Raw genomic sequence first — 16,011 nt, forward strand, 5'->3', positions numbered from 1 at the left:
GATTTTTTAAAAATTCCCTGCTACAGATACATAAGACATGCTCCAATACTAAAATATGGGATACTTAGATACGAATGCAGAAAGCATTCCTATTAGATAAGCCATCGCCTCTCATCTACTAGCTTATTCCCTCCATTACCAAACTCGTACTTAATTTCTCTTTGGCATCCCACTTCCTTTTGCTTATCTATTCACTCACTCTTGCCAGACAAACCTGGAGTAAAATGACCTATATCTCATCAATTATTTGTAAGGGTGTCTACATTCATATCTGGAAATGAATTAAAGATTTGCATCCGAATGTATGTAATTGTGCAGGCTTGTGTATAATGGAGTAGGTTTCAAACTGTCCTAGCAAAATATGGGTAGTGGTTACTGTCTTGAACAGTATAAATAGAGGATATTTCCGACATTGGAGAATGTTCCATCCGGCACTGCTCCTATAGCCTGTTCACTGAAAAATGTTGCCATAGAGAAAAGCTGAACCGTGTATATTAATGAAAATGCTAATAGAAAAGTCATCCTTATCTGTGGATGACATCCTGTGTTCGGCTTTTATGCAAATCAAAGCAGTATATTCAAAAGTTGGCAGGTCAATCTGAAAATTGGCAGATGAAGTTTGTAGTGAAAATATTGGTTTTAATGTTAATATTCAGAGTGTCAAGGGATTTTCTAATTATAAAAGTGATGTATGTCCATTGCAAAACATTTGGAAAACATAGCTCCCCGTATCTTCTAAATAAATTCTTGTATGTTAAAGAAATGTAAAAAAAAAAAAAAAAAAAAAAAAAACACCCAAAAAAACAAAACCCTAAAGTACTAGGGTGACCAATTTATATGATTATGAAAATGAACTTGGAGGGCAAAGCCTCTCTACACTGAAGGCAGACTGTTTCAGTAAAATGCATCTTTACTCTTGCTTAAGGGAATAATTTCAGTGGTGGAGTAGTGGGTGCATTTAAGAAGAGTAGCAAAGCTCTACTACGTTAAGTTGTAGAGTCAGGGAGAACATAAACTGTTTCCAGCATTTCTTCAGTAAACAGTTATTAAATATCTAGTGGGGCCAGCCCTGCTGTCTGCTTGGAGTGTTCAAAGTCAAATAAGACAGGTTTCCTCCCCTCCAGGAGGATCCACGTGCAGGGAGTGTGAGGGGCAAGTAAGCCCCGTGGTCTGGCAAGTGCAAGGACAGCGTATGGAAAGATAAGGTGGGGGCAGACAGGAGGCAGCAGCCCTCCCAGGGCAGAGAACACTTATACTGGAGTTTGAATCTGTACAGGACTAGAGCAAAGGCATTCCGGGTGGAGGAGCCAGGCTGTGTGAAATGGCCGTGATGTCACACAGCTGCCAGGGCAGCCGAGCAGCAGGGAGGGGGTGTCGAGGGAGGGCTAGGCATGGCAGGTTTGGATGTGGCGTCTGACTTTTACCATGAAAGCGTTGGGGAGTTGCTGAGTCTTAAGCAGGGGAGAGATAGGACCAGGTCTGCATTTTAGAAAAGTTATTTGTCAGGAGTGTAGACAAGAGATTGCCTGCCGGTAGTTGAGGCAAGGGCACCAGACCAAAGATTGTTCAAGGCAGGTGAGAAGTGATGAGGTCCAGCCAGGATGCCAACTGTGTGTGCTGACAGCAGAGGGTGGGTGAAAGGGGTCGTGAGGTGGCCCCTTTGAAAATGGGGGATGAGAGGAGTCCCTGGTTTCTGATCGGGGCCTAGTTCACTAACTAGTTTTCTGTTAACACTGACAGTATTAGAGTAGGATCAAATTTGTGGAGAAAGGGGATGTTTTCAGTTTGGCACATACGGAGGTCAGCCTCCCTGTGGAGACAGGCGGAGATTCAGTTGTGACTTAGGTCTGAAGACACAGGTGTAGACGTCCTGAGTGCTGGAGTGGTGTTGCAACTCGGGGTTTGACGAGGTTGCCGTGTAGAGCAAACGAGCCCATGGTTAGCCCCGAGGACTGTAGGCATTTAGGGAACCACGGAGCTGCCCGTGGAGCATTGAGGGGAAGGGGGTCCCCATGAGGGTCACACACACGCCAGCCCCGGGAGTGGGAGTGTTGGGACAGGAGGGCACCCACTGAACGGGGCAGCCTCAGCCTCGGAAGCTCTGCTCACCTCCGAGGGGGCAGCTGAGCCACATTGAAATGCCAAGACAGTGGAGGGGGACCGCTCCTTCAGGAGGCCTGACTTGGAGAGGAGAGAGCTAGGAAAGGCCAGAGCTAGTGAGAAAGACAGGCCATGGACTGTTTAATTGCGTAGAGAGAGCGCAGTGCCTTTCTGCCCTGAAACAAAAGACAGGAAGAAAGGGAAGAGGTTGGGGCACCTGGGTGGCTCAGTGGTTGAGCGTCTGCCTTTGGCTCAGGCCATGATCCCAAGGTCCTAGGATCGAGTCCCGCATTGGTCTACCTGCAGGGAGCCTGCTTCTCCCTCTGCCTGTGTCTCTGCCTCTCTCTCTCTCTCTCTGTCTCTCATGAATAAATAAATAAAATCTAAAAAAAAAATTTTTTTAAGAAAAGGGGGGGAACAGGTGAGAGACAAGAGACAGACGCAGAGCCTGACTGAACCTGCAAAACTCAAACACAGGTCGGAGGGCATGGGGCCCTTGGTACTGGGCCAGCCTGGGATGGAGGAAGGGATGGGAGAGAACTAGAGCCAAGGTCCAGATGCAAACAAATGAAGAGAGGGTTAAGGCAGTTCCCACTGTCGTCCTGACTCGCTGAAGCATGGGGAGCCAGGGAATATGTTGAAAATGAGGTGGGCGCTAGGGGTTGGGGGGATCTTAAAGAGAGATGAAAATAGGGAGGCTTGGAAGGATCAACAAGTAGTATTGAGGACCTGAGACCAAAGATTTGTTGTGGCACAGGTGCGCCCTGTTCCCTGAGTCAGTACCAACCTGGAGTATTGTTTGCCCATCTAGTAACACTGAGCCACAGAGTGCAAGTACAGAAACCTAGTGACAAGCTCGATCCAGAATAGGGGCTTCTCAGGGCACATATTATGTAACACCCAAAGACACATGAGGACCAACAGTGATGGGAAAAGGGTGATTTAAAGTAATCAACTTCATTAAGCACTGAGAGAAAATGGTGTATCCGGGCCTGGAATTCTCAAAGTGATTAGAAATTTGGTGTGGGGTTGGAGCTTCATGGGCCAAAAATCACACCCATCTCTTCCTCTTCTGAGTTTGAACCAAGTTATGAAAGCCAATGCAGGAGCTAGGCAGATGGAGATCAAAACACCAGCTTTATAAATGTCAGCAGGAGAAAAGGACACAGCTTAGATAATGCGGTCACAATCCGATTTCCAGATACTCCAAATTGAATTCATCCCCTTAAAATGTCTCCTTTAGGGCAGACACTGCTATAGGAAGACAACTGTATGAGGAAGCAGTGAGTCCCCAGGACAGCCACATTCAGATGGAGAGGGAGAAGGGGAGGGAGGGAAAAGCCAGTTACTCCTTTATAATTTATTGCATGAGAACCTGAGACCAAGGCAGTGGGTCACCCCAAGAGACCTGTTCAGTACAAAGGAAGCAGTCAAAAGAACAGAAGAATATGGGGTGTGGCTACAGAGTAAGACGTCAAGGTTTTAGGTTTCTAAGGTGGAATAGTTCTGGGTAACGAGAAGGACCAGGATGTGGCCATGGAAATAGGTGGCTGGGGACTTAGGGATGACATCAAGGGTTGAGTGGCTAGGGTGTTGTTTTAATTACTCCTGTGGACAGGACAGTGTCCTGTGGACACTAATGAGACTGGACTGGGGTGTCAGGAAGTAGAAGACAAAAATCTAGTCTGAGAATGATGGTCTTTGAAGCCTTGGCTGGATGGCAAAGCTAGCCTAAACCATTCTGGGCTCCGTGTGGAATAGGATTCCAGAAGGGAAGAAGATATTTGATGCTTCGATGCATTTCATTTTTGTGTCACCATCTGTAAACCAAAGATAAATTTATTATGGAATGATTCTATGCTCATTCATACTGATTTTTTTTTTTTTTTTTTTTGAAAAAGTATAAGCAGTGGTGGTTAGTCTGCTTGGACTTTTCTGCTCTGTGATTGTGAGAGCAGTGGAGGCAGCACTCACCGAGTTCATGGTTTTCAAGATCAGCCTTCAGTAGAAAAAGAAAGCTTGAGGATCCCATGTTCCAAAGCAGAGATAATTCCATTCAGTGAGATTATTATTAATTTGCTTTCAGGCAGGTGTAGGTAGATTAACCTTTGCAGAGACCCTCCTAGAGTTTGGACATGGGTGTGCATGACAAGGTTTTCTCTCTTCACGTTAAAAGGAGTGGCCTCAGACACATCAAGCCTCAATCTCGTACATGGGACCTACAGAGAGACCTCCCAGTGGAGCAGAAGAGACCCCTCCACGGCCATCTTTGTACAGGAGAATATTACGAAGGCTCGCATCGTACTGGGCACAGCCGCAGGATGGTGAGCCACATTCTGGTTGCAGAGCCCTGGTCAGTTCGGGATGTCCGAAAGCAGACCCCCAAATCAGTGTGAGACATGTGGTACAGGAGAGGCCTTTCAAGAATCATTGAATTTTCCTTCTGTATGCCACAGAGTGGGACCCAAACCAACACTGTGCCATGAATGGAAATAGCCTGGGTCATTGGTGACAAACCATGGCTCCCTCTGTCACTGACCTTTATGTTACTGTGGCTGCTTTAATAGATGTTTTGTGTATAGATGTTCCATTTGAGCCTGGCTCTTCATCCTGTGTGTAAGAAACTATGAAATAAATAAAACTGAGGTGGAGAATCAGGGGGTAGGTTTGAGTGGCCAAGCCAAGCAGCCGGCAGTTCGCCATTGGTGGGAGAGTGGTGAGATGTTAGCAGAAGAAATTGACCTAAATCTAATGCCCCCACACAGCCCTTTCACAAGAGGTGAGCCCCAAGGTCTGGAAGGAAGTGCAGCTGTCCACCATTGAACTGTCCATCACAACGCGGAACAGTCAGCTTGACCTGACGGTAAGTGTGCCATTTTACTAGCAAAACATTTGGTATCTGGGAAAAGTGACAAAGACTACATGGCCTTCCGCTAATCGGGTATTTTTTTTTAATCGGGTATTTTTTATTTTTACCCTTTTGGGGGAGAGAGGAAAAGATTGGGGAAAAGAGGATGTAGTGTGGTTTTAAGGAATAATAGCAATGAGAAGAAACAGCAGAGTGAAGCAGTAGCTTCAAGATTTGCAGGGTCTGAGACAGTATTCTGGGCGCTGCTTAGTAGCCACCAAGCTTTCAGCCTTTAGAAATGGAAAGTCAGCCTGCTCCCTTTTGTCTCTGGAATAAAAAATTGAAGAACTTTTACTTGAGCGAGTACCCATTATTCTTGTGACTATATTAAGTATGAGGATTTAGGTCCCCAGAAGAAAAAATATATATATACACATATATAGACAGTCTACTCTGTTGACATGCACTGTCCAGTACGGTAGCTGCTAGACCCGTGGCTATTTGTTTTTATTGTATTTATTTATTTTTATTTTTAAAATTTATTTATTTTTATTTATGTATTTATTTATTAAAATATTTTATTTATTTTTTCATGAGAGACACACAGAGGCAGAGGGAGAAGCAGGCTCCATGCAGGAAGCCCGATGTGGGACTCGATCCTGGGACGCTGGGATCATGCCCTGAGCTGAAGGTAGACGCTCAACTGCTGAGCCACCAGGCGTCCCAGCTATTTGAATTACATAAAATGGAGCACTCATTTCAAGTGCCCATTAGCTGTATGTGGCGAGTAGCTGCCACATTGGAGAGCAGATACAAAACATTTCTGTTAGTGCAGAAAGTTCTGGATGGCACTCCTATTGACAAGGCACCAAAAAAATTCTTGAAATAAAGCAGAGGTTGGCAAACTGGTCTGCCACCTATTTTTGTGTAGGTGGCACACAAACTAAGAACTGATGTTACATTTTTAAATGGTTGTGAGAAAAATCAAAGAATAATTTGTGATACACAGAATATGAAATCCAGGTCTCATTCACATAAGTAAAGCTGTGTTGGAACAGCCACATGCATTCACATACATGCTGTCTGTGGCTGCTTTTGTGCCGTGACTGCAGAGTCAAGTAGTTGCCACAGACTCTCTGGCCCAAAAGCCTAAAACACTGACTCTTTGGCCAGAAAGTCCAGAGTTTTCTGACCCCTGCTGTAGGAAAATACCTTAGAAGTTTGTATTAGCGAGCATGCAAATAGAAAAGTCACCCTGCCCTGTAGGCCAAATCCTATGATGAGGTTTTATGCAGATCCAGGTAGTATGTTTACAGGTGACCAGGTCAGTCTGGAAACTGCATGTGGACTTGAACATGGTGATTGGGATCCCTGGGTGGCGCAGCGGTTCGGAGCCTGCCTTTGGCCCAGGGCGCGATCCTGGAGACCCGGGATCGATTCCCATGTCGGGCTCCCGGTGCATGGAGCCTGCTTCTCCCTCTGCCTGTGTCTCTGCCTCTCTCTCTCTCTGTGTGTGACTATCATAAATAAATAAAAATTAAAAAAAAAAAAAAAAAAAAAAAGAACATGGTGATTGATGAATGTACGCAGGCAGCAGGGAGGTTGAGTCTGACATTAATGGAGTATCGAGTTGTTTTCTAATTAGAAAATGTAAGACATGTCTATTGTTTAACATTTGGATAACACAAATTAATTCCAGTTGGATTGAAGGATTGAATTAGGAAAATAAAACCATGAAAGCACTAGAGTGAAATCAAAGTGTTTATCAATATAAGCTCGGGGAGGACCAGGCCTTTCTAAGCATGGTGTCTAAGGCAAAATTCATATTGATGCATTTGTCTACTTAAAACTGAAGAAACTATAAACAACATTTTTAATGACACATTGGGAAAAAGAATGTGATAGAGCAGGAGTTAAAGCTTTCCTTTATAACAAACTATTAAGAAATAGGCAAAGGACTAATATAAATAACAGGCACAGGACAAGAATAGAAATTCACACAGGAAATAAACATGGAAAAATATCTTATATTTGCTCAATATGTACTATATGCTAGGTACTGCCCTGAGAATTTTGCATACTGTCAACTCATGTAATCCTTATAACTGCATCATCAGGGAGATATAACTTTTATATGCATGTAATAGGTAAGGAAACCAAAAAAGTGCCCATATCAAAGAAATGCAAATTAAAATAACAACAGAAGTCCTAAATTAAGCATGCTTGTGTTTGCCATGTGGGTGGGGAAGTGGGCACTCATGCATTTCTGCTGGAACTGCAAATTGCAACACCCTTTCTTGATGGTGTCTTGGGGTCTCTGTGAAGCATCCAAAATAGACTTAATAGGGTCCAAGGGCGTGCTTATATTTCTAGGAATTTCTCCTCCAGGAATAATCAGATGCATATACATATGTAGTGTAGCCATTCCCTTCTTTCTTACATAATGGAATTCTGGAAACACTGGTGAACATAAAGGTATTAAGGTCAGAAAAAAATAGATTCTGTTCTAGAGGAATTTCAAAAAGAAAGATAAAATTTCTAATTCTACATTGCTTTTATACCCAATCTCTGATTATAATTATTTCTAGTATTTTGTTCTTGTTCTTTAACATTGTTCTTTTCTCTGATGACGGAACACCAATGAATGGATGAAGTTCAGTGGAGAAGGTGATGGTGGCTCCAGATTAGGCACATACAGAATGCCGAGCGCTTTTTATCTTGGTGCCAATTATGAGAGTGTAAGATTCTGTGCTGCTTATCACAAGGAGCAGACCATTCATTTTCTGTTTCCACACGTCTTTGTAAAAATAAAAGCCAATGCAATAAAATATTCAAAGACAATGAAGCTGCCATGTGATAGCTCAAAACTCATTTATCATTTAAAAAAGTACATTCAGAATCAAAGAGCCTTTACAGGGTGTGGAATGTGTGGAAATTAGGATCTCTTGTACAGTCTGTTCACTGTATTTATAATAGCAACATATGTAAAACAAATGGACCGGGGGACTGATTAAATCCATTCTGGTACATTTATTTAAAATGTTCTCTATTTACTGACACGGAACGATATTCATCATATATTGTTAAATGAAAAAACCAGGCTAGTATGATATGCATCACATGATTCTATTTTTATTTTAAAAAGAAACACTTTCACCTATAATTGAGTTTTTGTGAATGATGGAGGTAAGGCTCTAATTTTGTAATCTTTGCCCATAGAAAGCCTATTGTCCAAGCACCATGTATTTACCAAACATCTTCCACCCCCCCATCTGCTGTAAAGCCTTTTATACTGCGGGAGCAGATGTGCATGGATGTATTTGTAGGTTCTCGATTCAGTTGCTCTGTTTTTCTAAACCTGTATTAGTATGGTGCTTTTTTTTTTTTAATTATCATTTTATAATCCCTCTATGTTTTTCTTCTTAAAGAGTCTCTTGGCTATTCTTGACTCTTTGACCTCAATAAATCCCTTAAAAGTTTTATTTTATTAAGTCCCACATAAAAATCTGTTATATTGATCAGAATTACATTGAACCCGTAGATCAATTTGAAGAGAAATGACACTTCTATAATATTGACTCTTCTGTGGTATGAACATAGCAGAGCTCTTAGGCTTGTAATGCCTTTCAATGAAGTTTATAGTCCTAACATTTTGTCTTTTGCTGGATATATTCCTGGTCATCTTAATTTTACTGTTTTAGACAGTATCCCTTAAATTTTCTTTTTTAAATATTAGATTTAGATGGGCATGTAATTGACTTTTTAAATATTGATACCAAATCAACAGCTTTATAACTAAATTCTAAGTTTGGATGGATTCCTTTGGGTTTTGTATAGATTGAGTCCTAACAAATGCAAATGGTGCAAGTTTTGTTTTTCCTTTCAAATACTGGGACTGCTAATCGTTTCTCTTACCTTCCTGCTGTGGCTAGGACCTCAGTACAGTGCTCAATAGAAGTAGTGGTAGTCAGTGTCATCTGAAGCCTGATGTAGACAGAAAGGTTTCATTGCTACGTTCTTGAGATTGATGGGATTTTTTTTTATAGATACTCTTTATAAGATTAAGGAAGTTGCCTTTTATTCCTAATTTTGCTAAGAGATTTTATCATGACTGCATATTTAATTTTATCAAGTCCCTTTCCAGCATCTATCAAGATAGTCTTCTCATGTGAATCTGTCAGGGTCGTCTAACATATTGATTTTTGCATGTGCACTATTCGCAAAAAACAAATCCTAGACATATATTATAACTCACATGTATAACTACTTAACTTCCCCTCTTAGCTGGCTAGTATACCTTGGAATCTTTGCGGGTCCAGAACTGAGCTTCTGTTCTTCCCTTGCCTGCCTTGATGGCAGTGGTAGTACTCCATCTAGGCTCCCCACTGCTGCTGAGTGGAATTCCAGGCTTTCAGTCCCTCAGGCCAAACCTCTCGGAGCCACCCTCTTTCCCCTCACATCTGATCTTGGTGGAAGTGCTGGTTGGTGGCTTCACCTTCTAAATAATGCCAGCACTTAACACCACCTCCCCTGCTAACTGCTCCAAGCCACCATTGCCTTTTGCTTGGGTGATTCCAGTGGGTTCCTGAGTGGCTCCCTTACCCCCCCACCCCTTCATTCTCCTCTAAGTACAGCATCCAGAAAGGTCCTATTGAGATGAAGCCAGATCCTGTTCCTCTGCTTAGAAGGTTCCAAATGGCTCCTCCTTCCACTCAGCCTAAGAGCCTTATAATGGCCATCAGACCTTAGGGCCCTGGCCTCCCCTCTTCTGTGACTTCAGCTCCTGTTGTCCCTTTTTCTCGCTCTGCTCCAGTCACACTGGTTTCCTGACTGTACTTTCACATGTCAGGCATGTTTCCACTGTAAGGTCCCTGCCCTGGCAGTTCCCTTGTGTGGATCGCTCTTCCCTACACTGGTGGTTCTCAAAGGATAGTCTTGGGGAACTTGTTAGAACTGGATGTCCTTGGGCCTCACCCTAGATCTCCTGAACCATGAATTGAGAATGGGGCCAGGGTCTGAGTTTTAACAAGCCCTCCAGGTGACACTTGCTAAAGTTTGGGAACCGCAGCCCTGGACATGCACATTGCTAATTCCCTTACCTCCTTCAGGTGTCTGCTCAGAGCTTAGTTTCTCAATGAGGTTCCCTTGGACCCCTCTTTAAAATAATCACCCCTACCACCCATACCATCTCGTGTTTCTTGTGTTCTTTTCTCTCGTTTTTCTAATAAATTCTAATATATTTCTAATATACTTCTAATATACTTTTTTATATACTTCTAATATACTTCTAGTATAATCTATAATTTATCGTTTTTGTACTGATACACTCTAACATGCTTCTAATATATTTTATAACTTATTATTTTATTATGGTTAGATTTTAATTTTTTTTTGTATTCCCTCCACTTTCCCCAGTAGATAAATTTTTTATAAGCAGAAATACTTTTTTTCGCTCGTTGATGTAACGTAAGCACCTAGGAGAGTTGATGTAGTTGACACTCAGTTGTTGAATAAAAGGTGAACTTAGAGCAAAATCATTCCCTCTGTGTTCTTGGTAATTCCTGGTTGAAAGAGAAAGTTGTGCTTTGGTAGTGCTCTTTAATCTTAGGCAAAGGCTGTCTGCTTTCAGCAGCTCATGGATTATCCTGGGGCTACAGATTTTGAACCTGTCCAGAAAGAAACAAAACCTGTATTTGAAGTAGACACAGAAGTATTGGTTCGGATTTATAGAGGGCCGGCTTTGTATTGCTAGCCACTGACTGGCAGGAAACTGGTCCAAGAACCCAGTCTGGTTTTATAGCCACTTCCTCATAGCTTGGTTCATCTAGAGCTTTTGGTGGTCAGTAATGAAAAAATTTAAAATACTACCATGGCAGAAACGGATTGTTGCTCTTCAACTCTGGTTGCATATCAAAACTGCGTGTAGAACATTTGAAAACAAAACAAAACAAAAAAAACAAAGCAAAAAAAAAAAAGAACATTTGAAAACACATACTTGGCGGGTACCTGGGGGACTCCGTCGGTTAAGTGTCCGACTCTTAGTTTTGGCTCAGGTCTTGATCTTGCGAGTCGTGAGATCGAGCCCCATGTCAGGCTCTGAGCTCAGGGAGGAGTCTGCTTGAAGATTCTCCTCTGCCCCTCCCTTTGCTTGTGATCACTCTCTCTCTCAAATCAATCTTTAAAAATACAAAAAACCCAGCACATCCTTGGGCTCTGCATGTCAAGAAGCTGCTCCATCAGGTGTGCTGTAATGCTGATGGATAGTGAGGATGGAGGCTCGCTGGGGTAGGCAGACTGAGGCCTGACCTCAGGGAGGGAACCTTAGAGACCACAACAGCTGTGATGATTAGTGGTAGAATGGCACAGACCTCTTACTCTGAGTTCTGACAAACATGAGTTTTTGTTTAGCTTATCTGGGTAGCAAAAACCAACCAACCAAACAAGCAGTGATGCATTTCATGGCATGTAAATGAGGCTCAATAAGGCTCTTCATGTATTTAAAATAAAAAAGGAAATATATTCAGGATTAAGTTATTAAAAGTGAAAGTCTCTGTATAATAAACAGCTTCAAAATATGAACCCCTGAGGCTAACGGACAACAGGCTGCATTAGCAAAAATGTAGAGTATTAATGTTAGTCTTCCTGACCTTCTAGAGCAAAGAAGACTTTATGAACATCTGCATTGAACCCGACACTGTCAGCAAAGGAGACTTCATAACTATAGGGTAAGTGGGCTGGGGCTTTAGGAAATGCTGGTTAAGTAGTTGGTATTCCAGCACATACTATTCAGGGTCCTCATGAAGTCTAAGATGGAGACCCAACTTAGGACTTATGTGATTTGGGGACAGTATAGCCTCTTTCTTTCAAGTATTTGGGTTGACACAGAGAACGCACCTCTCCTACTCTGGACTTCCCTGTTCATTTTTGGAAAGTCAGAGTGTGGGGACAGCCTGCCATTCCAATGAGATGAAGGATTCAGTGTAGCATGGCACAGTGTCCAGAACTTTCTTCAGGGTCAAAGTTGCTGGCTACAGATCTTGATTCTGCTACGTCCTGGCCTCATGACTTGGACAAACCCTTTAACTTCTGTGGGCCCTTCTCTGTGTATGGAAGCGAATATATAATCACATCTAACTGCTTCAGGATTGTTTTTGAGTCTCAAACAAGAGGCTGTATGGGAAAGTCTTTTTCACGGTGGTGAAGCATTTCACTATATCAGTTACAATTCATGCCAGTCCACCTTGTCCTGCTTCCAGGGAAGTAATGGAAAACCTGAAAAGGTATTGAGTACCTTGGACAATCTCCAGGCTTTTCTCCTTTATCACTAGAAAATATCCTCCAGTCCTGTCTGATTTGTTAAGCCTGACCTCTGCCAGAGTTTCATTGGTTACGAATGCTCTGAACCCTCCCAGCCAGCCTCAGCACATCCTAGGAGCCCACGTGTTGCCATGCCAACTGGTAATCTGCTAGGAGATTTTTTGTGTTTTTCTTTTTTGGTGCTTTGTCTCAGAGCTCCCTCTTGTGCTCATCTAAGGAGTAGACATTGCTGCTAGAGCAGCCCGGTCTCCATGGCTACCCCATTATCTGCGCCAGAACCCGGCAGTGAAATGTCTTTCATTGGTTTGTGGTATTTTTGCCTTTGGTATAAATTCTTCAGATGCTGACTAGCCCATTCTGCAGGCTTTGCTTCCCTTATTGTATCTGTCGTAGAATGAAGAAAGGAAAAGCCTGTCTCCTAGAGTGTCCAGAAGCCACACACAATCTCAATTGAGAGTGTGCCTCCCCCCTCCCCCCGGGCCAGTGTACTCAAATCTCCTTCATAGTACTGACAGCTGAAAATAGAAAGAAAAACCGATTATATTGCTTAATGTAGGTGAAGTCATTATGTTCCGCATCATTGCAATCATCATCTTCAGCAGCAGGAACATGGTTTCCTTTGGTCTCAAATAGGAAGTGAGATTAGGTAACGCCTGTTTCCTCTGGGTATTGGAATAGAACATTGTGAGGTTGCTCTAGAAAACTCTGAAGCTTCATATACTAAAGACTAATGTTATCATTTAATGGTAAAGAATGGACTAACTGACTTGGATTAACTTTTACTCTTTCCACTGACCACAACCAGCTCTCATTGGTATATGTGCGTGAGGTGGAGGGAGTATGTGTGTGAGTGTGTGTGTGTCTGTGTGTGTGGACAGTCTGTTAGTTTTCACTCCAAGGGAAAGATAGTACTATGCTAAGCAGACTGTTAATAGGAATAGAATCATCAGGAATTGGTTATTCATATACATACATAAAAGAAATGTGTAGAATAAAAAAATGTTTTCTTCTTCAAGTAATGATACACTTACAAGTGCCAAATAAGACAAGTTTAGTACTTTTTCTAAAACTACTAAAAGTACTTTTCATTTCATTCTAATGTTTAAATTTCAGGTTTTTTAATAGCCCGAGGATTAGGTACAGAATCACTCTGTCTTCACTTCATCCACAGTTCTCTACAGCAAGTTAACCTTCCTTCTCAATCTAAAATATGTCACACTGCTAAGCAAGCATCATTGTGGGAAAATTAGTCACAGAACGCCATGGTTCAGCATAGCATGAGCTTGTCTATTTAATCTCAACAAAAGAACTTGCTGTGCTCTTGCAATTGAATGAGTTGCCAGCCTTGGTGTCCAAATATGCTTTTTCCTGTACCCACAGAAGCAAAAAGGTGAGGGACCCCGAGCTGCGTGCGGCCGGCACCGAGTGTCTCCAGGCCAGCCAGTGCACTTTGCTGCTTCCTGAGGTGAGCAGGGGTTCCCGTCCCGCAGCTTCAGGTTCTTTCTTGGTCCACCTTCCTTTCGAGGAACAGACCCTCATTTGGTTGCCCGGTATGGGCCGCGCCCTCGGCCAGGCTCTGGGTGATGGTGAGGAATACTTGAAAAGATGAGAGGACCCCCTTCTGAGTCAGGGGCTAAGCAGGGGACTCCTGAAGATTTCAAGTGTTTTTAAGCCACGATTCTCTAAAGTGATCTTTACATCTCCTGAGCCTCTATTTTTCTGAATGTACATTACATAGAGGTTGCTATGTTATGACACAGGGAATTCTCTAGTTGGCAGGTACTCAGTGGATCCTACATTCACTTTTTCCTTTTTTATAAAGGATCTGGAAAATCTTGGGGATGGCATTGAGTTTTCTGTATTATGAAATGCCATGCTTAGAATAACCTATATAAGTGGGGAAAATGTTAGGAGTATAATCTAAATTATATAGTTATTCTGTGCGCCCTGCCTCAGGAAAGAGCTGCCACAGATGGCTTCTGCAGACTTGAGCCCATTATCCAAGGTATTCAGAAAGGATTGTAGGTAAAACGGAAGCTCTCCCCCACAGTGGGTGGCACCGTAGTTTCAACATAGCGAATGTTGAACTAAATGCATGAATTACGGAAGGTTTTATAGAGTCTGTACCATTAATGTTGCCATATTTGAGGTATCAAGCTACTATGCAAGTCCTAAAGAAGAACCATGAAAATAAGTGAGTGGACATCATGGCTTTCCTAAGAGGAGGGCTCAGAAGGTCCTAGAACATCGTATGTTCCTGAAAGACATGGGAGGACCCCTGTCGTTTAGTAAATATTTTTAAATTATAGTCTTTCTCAAATCCCAAAATATTCTGGGAGGTGATAGAAGCGCCCCTGCCCCCCGCAAAAAAAAAAAAAAAAAAAAAAAGATGGATGGGAGAATTGGGGTTAGTTGCAGAAGCAGCACCAGACTTTAAAAAAAAAAAAAAAAAAACAGCAGCGGGATCAGGCCTGAGGAGGAGGGGGTTGTCCAGGGGCAGGACCCCGGCAGCCCATGGCTGGAGTGAGCGGTCCACTCCCCTCTCCTCCACAGGGAACAGGGGGCTCTTTCAGCATCGACAGCGAGGAGTATGAGGCGATGCCGGTGGAGGTGAAGCTGCTCCCCCGGAAGCTGCAGTTCTTCTGCGACCCAAGGAAGAGGGAACAGGTGCTGCCCGGCGCAGCCCAGTGAGCTGGCCGCCCCCACCCTGCACTTTAGGCCTCGGTGGGACCAGCAGGCACAGCCTGCCCTGTCTGCCCGTTGTCGCAGGATCCCAGGGCACCTCCGTGGCAAGTACTCCCCCCCCCCCCCCCCACGGCCCCCCCCAGAGCATGTGCAGCCTCCGCCGTCACCCTCGCCCCCTCATCCACCGTGGTTTTCCAGGCAGGTCTGGGAGAGGCCCCCACGCCCCGGCTGCAAGAGGGCCTCCCCGGCCTCACCCCGGTTCTGTTCCTGCGCCCTCCTGGGACTTCAGCGCCTTGCCCACCCTCCGCACCTCCATCCTCTTTCCAGGCTTCCCCATTGGTGCTGTGACTTTCTGGGCTCAGATGCAAATTTAGCTTGTTGGCAGTTCACCCTCCATCCTAAAGACACGCACAGTGTTTCCATCTTCAGCCCGGGCTGAAAAACTATAAAAGGCCAGTTTGTATTATTTTTTAAAGTAGCGCTTAAGTATTGGTTTGCATGAGAAGCACCTGGGTGCATGTTGACAATGGACTTGGGGTCCACCCCAAACCTAGTCACTCGGCCTGGGGATGGGGCCCAGGAATCTCCATTTCTAAAAGAAAAAATAAAAGCAGGCACCCTCCCCCAGGTGCTTCTACTCCAGGAGGTGCCCCCAGCCTCACCTGCCAGTGTTGTACAGCATACCACTCCCTTTTCTGCTCATGCACCACCCCACCCCGAAAAGGATTTTGAAAGATCATGTATCCCCTCACTTTCTAGATATCAACTTAAGATGTTGCCAAAGTATGTCTTTCCTGGTGTCATGTAAATATTATTTTAAAATAAAACTGTTATATCACTCTTTTAAACATATTTGGTTCAATTTAAATGTATAGAAATTTGACACTTTATCCTCCATTTACAAAAATAAACAAATAGGTTCTTTGGTATTTCCATTCCACTTTCAGCAAAGAATGCTATCACATTGTGATCTATTTTCATGCCTGAAATTTTATCACTTGCCTTATTTTCTTGCCAACAAAAAAATATAAATGGAAATAATTTTTTAGTGTTATAAGTTA

The 16,011-nt window shown here is 43.3% G+C and overlaps 1 protein-coding gene across 7 annotated transcripts in view; it reads left to right on the forward strand.

Moving 5' to 3' along the window:
• The window catches only part of AGK (acylglycerol kinase), an 81,002-nt gene that overhangs the window by 60,544 nt on the left and 4,447 nt on the right, over positions 1 to 16,011 (forward strand). For 4 of the 7 annotated variants that reach the window (XM_077850178.1, XM_077850179.1, XM_077850180.1 and 1 more), the window contains 5 exons: positions 4,277 to 4,424; positions 4,866 to 4,963; positions 11,603 to 11,673; positions 13,646 to 13,730; positions 14,819 to 15,798. In XM_077850178.1, coding sequence (XP_077706304.1) covers positions 4,277 to 4,424; positions 4,866 to 4,963; positions 11,603 to 11,673; positions 13,646 to 13,730; positions 14,819 to 14,956 — 540 coding nt within the window. In that variant the 3' untranslated portion in view covers positions 14,957 to 15,798. Of the gene's footprint in view, positions 1 to 4,276; positions 4,425 to 4,865; positions 4,964 to 11,602; positions 11,674 to 13,645; positions 13,731 to 14,818; positions 15,799 to 16,011 lie in introns of those variants that run through there. The other 3 variants (XR_013353356.1, XR_013353358.1, XR_013353357.1) reach the window with 3 other exon arrangements.

Source organism: Canis aureus, chromosome 15 (genome assembly GCF_053574225.1).
Source record: "Canis aureus isolate CA01 chromosome 15, VMU_Caureus_v.1.0, whole genome shotgun sequence".
Classification (NCBI taxonomy): Eukaryota; Metazoa; Chordata; class Mammalia; order Carnivora; family Canidae; genus Canis; species Canis aureus.